The 6,281-nt window shown below is 35.7% G+C and overlaps 1 protein-coding gene across 2 annotated transcripts in view; it reads left to right on the plus strand.

Annotated features, from left to right (window-relative positions):
- The first annotated feature begins 336 nt into the window (after positions 1–336).
- The window catches only part of homer3b (homer scaffold protein 3b), a 30,096-nt gene continuing 24,151 nt past the window's right edge, over positions 337–6,281 (plus strand). For both annotated transcript variants that reach the window (XM_016259385.1, XM_016259386.1), the window contains exon 1: positions 337–765. In XM_016259385.1, coding sequence (XP_016114871.1) covers positions 761–765 — 5 coding nt within the window. In that variant the 5' untranslated portion in view covers positions 337–760. The remainder of the gene's footprint in view (positions 766–6,281) is intronic.

Raw genomic sequence — 6,281 nt, forward strand, 5'->3', positions numbered from 1 at the left:
AGATAGATGATAGACACAGACAGACAGACAGACAGATAGACATAGACAGACAGACAGATAGATAGATGATAGACACAGATAGATAGACAGATATATAGATAGACACAGACAGACAGACAGACAGACAGACAGATAGACAGATAGACAGATAGATAGATAGATAGATAGATAGATAGATAGATAGTTTTTAATCATTAGCTTCATAAAACACCATTTTGTTTCTCTCATGGAAAGATGGAGTCCATGATAAAGAGGTGGTTCTGTGGACATAAGAGCGACCAGCTTCAGTTTAAGGGTCTCCTGCGTCCCGCGGCCAGCAGGGGGCAACAGCTCACATTAGCATGCAGGAGTAGAGTAGGTCAATATGAGTGAACGCTGTAGATTTCAGTGGGTGCAGATTACTTGAGAAATGTGACTATGAGGACTCAGCGAAACATAAGAGCAGAACTGCACGCTTATTTCGTGCTTTTCAGAAGCGTGGAAATAGCGAGGCCGTCGGAGAGAAACTAAAGGACTATGAGGACGAGAAACCGAGAACCAACAGAGACACTAGACAAAGGAGAGTGTTGGATATTTCCATAAAAACACTCCATAACGGAGCAAACAAAGCACAACAACTGTTTTGACACTTACATTGCTGTATGGTTATCGCCATATAAACAGTAGAGACTGGACCGAAACCGACCCTGCGTGGATCAGGTGTGGACAAAAGCCGGAGTGGTTGAATTTCACTGATTAACGTTAAGTTACTTGTGTGAAAATGGGGTGAGTTCACTCTCCGTTTACTACCAATGTCAGGAAAGTGACGACGATTGGTTTTGAACAGCGCTGATAACCTCTTGTTGAAGCTGTAGAGCTAACACTTACCAGTGTGTGACAGCTGTAGATTCAGTGTAACTTTAGTTTGGATCAGTATCTCTGAACGGCGTAAGTTTGGAAAAGGCGGACGCGAGCTCACATTCCTGCTGTGTTGCAATATCTACTGCCCTGTCTATCTCGACAGCATAGTTAGTCATCATTGTCCGTTCCGAGTCAGCTGAAAATGACCAAAGTCATGCCCAAAAATGCTGCACGTGCCTACAATTTGCAAAATGCTGTCTACTAGTTAGGCGGCTCACTGGAGTTTTAAGTCACTCTGTCTCTCAGCTCTGAGAATGGGAAGAATTTTTCAATATTCCCATCAAAATGATTGTAAAATATTTTGTTTTGTGTAGTCTTTGGTGGTTGTTTTTGTAAAATAATGGATTATTAATGCTTTCTATGATTTAAATAGATGCATGTCTCATTGTAAATGTTACCATCTCCAGATTTTACAGTTTGCTTCTAAACTGTGCATTTGTTCAAATTCAACTGTGGAACGCCACAATCACCTCACTGTTCAACATCCATGATTATTCCTGAGAAGAATAACCTTGAAAGACTGACAGACAGATAAATGATAGACAGATAGATAAATGATAGACAGACAGACAGATAGATAGATAGACAGACAGACAGACAGATAGATAAATGATAGACAGACAGATAAACGATAGATAGATAGACAGACAGACAGACAGACAGATAGATAGGTAGGTAGAGACAGATGATAGACAAACAGACAGATAGACAGACAGACAGATAGATAGACTGACAGATAAATGATAGACATTTCTCAAAATATCCTCTTTTTTGTGTTTTGCTGAAAAAAGAAAGTCAACTATCCCTTTTAAATCACTAGATTCAAAGTGCACTAGATCAGATAGATAGATAGATAGATAGATAGAGACAGATGAGACAAACAGACAGATAAATGATAGACAGACAGATAAATGATAGACAGACAGATAGATAGATAGATAGATAGATAGAGACACATGATAGACAAACAGACAGATAAGTGACAGATAGACAGACAGATAGATAGATAGAGACAGATGAGACAAACAGACAGATAAATGATAAACAGACAGATAAATGATAGACAGACAGATAGATAGATAGATAGATAGAGACAGATGATAGACAAACAGACAGATAAATGACAGATAGATAGACAGACAGACAGACAGACAGACAGATAAATGATAGACAGACAGATAGATAGATAGATAGAGACAGATGAGACAAACAGACAGATAAATGATAGACAGACAGATAGATAGATAGATAGAGACAGATGAGACAAACAGACAGATAAATGATAGACAGACAGATAGATAGATAGATAGAGACAGATGAGACAAACAGACAGATAAATGATAGACAGACAGATAGATAGATAGATAGAGACAGATGAGACAAACAGACAGATAAATGATAGACAGACAGATAGATAGATAGATAGAGACAGATGAGACAAACAGACAGATAAATGATAGACAGACAGATAGATAGATAGATAGAGACAGATGAGACAAACAGACAGATAAATGATAGACAGACAGATAAATGACAGATAGACAGACAGATGATAGACAGACAGACAGACAGACAGACAGACTGATAGATAGATAAATGATAGACAGACAGATAAATGACAGATAGACAGACAGATGATAGACAGACAGACAGACAGACAGACAGACAGATAGATAGATAGATAGATAGATAGATAGATAGATAGATAGATAGATAGATAGATAGATAGATAGATAGATAGATAGATAGATAGATAGATAGATAGATAGATAGATAGATAGATAGATAGATAGATAGATAGATAGATAGATAGATAGATAGATAGATAGATAGATAGATAGATAGATAGATAGATAGATAGATAGATAGATAGATAGATAGATAGATAGATAGATAGATAGATAGATAAATGATAGACAGACAGATAAATGACAGATAGACAGACAGATGATAGACAGACAGACAGACAGATAGATAGATAGATATTGTAAGTGTTACCATCTCCAGATTTTACAGTTTGCTTCTAAACTGTGCATTTGTTTAAATTCAACTGGAACGCCACAATCACCTCACTGTTCAACATCCATGATTATTCCTGAGAAGAATAACCTTGAAAGACTGAAACCGCTTATGTTTTACTTTCCATGAATAAGGTAATAATAATAATAATAAAAAAAAAAGTAATTTATTGATGGTCAACCAATCACAAAAGTTTTACATAAACTGCTGTAAGTGAACATGAAATTAAATTTTACCCTATCTTTTTAAATGCATTTTGATGATTGTGAATAATTTGTATACGTTTCAATTTTCTACTTTTTTTTTTTTTGCCAGACTTCTCCAGTTATGGAGTGCTAGAGCCGTGACATCAATTTGCCGCTGGTTCCTTTAAGTTTTTGTTGTATTGGTTTTTATAATGGGTTTTTTCAACATGTACGTCACGATACAGAAGAAATGATATTTCACTGCTTTAATTTTCTCTTCATTTTCTGCGTGCTTTGAAATTTTTGCAGTCCTGTTACCAAAATGTGGAAAACTGTAGTAATAAACACTCAGCAGTAGGGCTACTTTAATTGAGACAAAATATGGATTTTTGATTGATTGAAATATATATCTTGTATATGAATTTTTTTTTCTCATATAGAAAACATAATTTAGGTGAAGATTTCAATTTAAATTGTTTACTTGTCTTTCCCAATATCTTGTAGTAAAAGTCTTGTTTGAGCTCATATTGCATTCAGATAAAGATGCTATGATATATAAAGAGCTCTTAGGTCACCTAGTCGTGATATTATGCATTCGTTTCAGGGAAGTAAACTGTTTAAACATGCATGTTTGATGGTGCATGATAGGCTGGCTTTGTTGACAAGGATTCAAATTCTCTTCTGTGCAGGCGAGAAAAATGAACTGAGATTGGCCGTTCTCAGATGTGCTCGAATGGCACTCTGTAAATGCATTTGGCGCTATTGGAGATTTCTTTGTAATTGGGTCAGAGATCACATAAATCAGATGTGAAATTTTAGAGCAGCATGCTATTACCCAGCAGGTGACTTCTCCTTGACAGAAAGACTTGTCTCTTTTCCATTTTGTTTTTATTATATGGTCTGCTGTTCCTACTTTCAGTATTTGCAGGATTTGATCGGGTCTTTCAACTAAGAAAAACATGCAATTGGGTCTTGGGCACTATCCAGGAGGCTCGGTCTCTGAACGAAGACATTGGTTGCAGTGTGAAATTACTGTAGAAGTTGGAGTGGAGCTCTTTTTATATACCATTCTGTGCAACAGAAGTGCTTGCATGGAGCACCTGCACAGCCTTTTCCGGAAGTGTTCTGTCCTAGATAACCTTCCCAGAATGCCAGAGTGATTAAGCATTACCAAAATGTCAATTTGGCCACTGGAGGTTTAATTCAGGAAAGATTGATGGATCCAGAGTTTGCTATGGTGCCACAACACTGATGACACAGGTGTGACCTTCAGCTTTGTGTGGACAGGGCTGATATGAGTCTGGACTGATGGGAAGAATTCAGTGAGAGATTACTCGCTGACTTGCCATTAGCATCAGACCATTACTTTCTGGCTGGCAGCAAGCTGATCAAGAGGGCACCGACGTACTAGAGATTATGCTACATTTGAGCGCACTTTGAATCTAGTGATTTAAAAGGGATAGTTGACTTTCTTTTTTCAGCAAAACACAAAAAAGAGGATATTTTGAGAAATGTCTCAGTGTATTGTTTATCCATACAATGAAAATCAGTGGGTACAACATTGACCCCATTGGCTTTTATTGTACGGACAAAAACAATATCTTCTTTTCATCCCATGAGAGAAAGCCATATAGGTTTGGAATGCCAAGGATAAGTAAATAATACAATTTTTATTTTCGATTGAACTTTCTCTTTATACATTTTTTCCACTGATTATGGTGGCCATTTTTGGCAACGGTAAGAACGCAACAAAATTGTATGATCAATAAAGGCTGGAATACTTTGTCTGTTCACATACTGTGTAGAGTATGTTTCACATTTCTGAAATCAAGGCAAGCCCTCAAAAAAAGTCTCCTGTTGCTTGTTGCAATTTACAATGAAGAGATACACTACCGTTCAAAACTTTGGGGTCAGTACTTTCAAAACTTTGGGGTCAGTGGGATATATATATATATATATATCCTACTGACCCCAAAGTTTTGAACGGTAGTGTATCTCTTCATTGTAAATTGCAACAAGCAACAGGAGATATATATATATATATAAATATTTTTTTTTACTGATAAATTCGTTAATTATGTAGTTTTAATGCACTGTATCGTGTTGGAGAAAAACATGTGAAAAATGCATGCATGTACACTATTGTTCAAAAGTTTGGGGTCAGTAAGGTTTTTTTATTTTAAAGAAATGGATACTTATATTCATCATAAATGCATTAAATTGATCAAAATTGACAGTAAAGACATATATAATGCCACAAAAATTATTGTTTTTTCAAATAAATGCTGTTCTTTTGAACTTTCTATTCATTAAAAAAACGAATCACGGTTTCTACAAAAATATGAAGCAGAACAACGGTTTTCAACATTTATAATATTAAGAAATATTTCTTGAGCAGCAAATCAGCATATTATAATGATTTCTGAGACTGGAGTGATGAGGCTAAAAATTCAGATTTGCCTCAGGAATAAATTACATTTTAAAATATATCCCAATAGAGTTCACAGTTCATTTAAATTGTAATAATATTTCGCAATATTACTGATTTTACAGTATCAAATAAATGCAGCCTTGGTGAGTATAAGAGACTTCCTTTTAAGCATTTCAAAATCAAAGTATTAACCAAAACCAAACTTTGTAATAAAAGTGTACATTTTTATTGCATGTATCATATTGTGTTTGATTAGGACATGGTGTAACATAAAAATTGCTGCAGATGCATCTATTCATGTACCTCGCTCTTCGTGTTTGTTTGCTAGCTGCGTTGAACAGTCTACATTCTCACAGGTCAGAAATATATCTTTGATTAATCCGTCCATAATCATCTCATGTTGATTTGGTGATAAGAGGATGAGGTGATGTGTCAGACAGTCCAGGCTGGGCCTTTCTCAGCCTGTTAGCACGGCTGTGCCACTCCATAATCAGATCTGGCTCTGATGTCCCACACTTGACCTTGCATTAGGTGCTTCTCACTCCCGTCACAAGAGCTGCTGTTTCTGTGATCACACCTCTGATATTATATCGACCTACATCAGCCCAAGAATAATGTGTCTGTTGGCATCCTAATGGGGAATTAAATAATGCAGAGCATGTTATGAATATATATATATATATATATATATATATATATATAAAAAAAAAAATACATATTTTTAAATAATATATTACATGATCTAT

Source organism: Sinocyclocheilus grahami, unplaced genomic scaffold, assembly GCF_001515645.1.
Source record: "Sinocyclocheilus grahami isolate Dianchi unplaced genomic scaffold, SAMN03320097.WGS_v1.1 scaffold1837.1, whole genome shotgun sequence".
Taxonomy (NCBI): domain Eukaryota; kingdom Metazoa; phylum Chordata; class Actinopteri; order Cypriniformes; family Cyprinidae; genus Sinocyclocheilus; species Sinocyclocheilus grahami.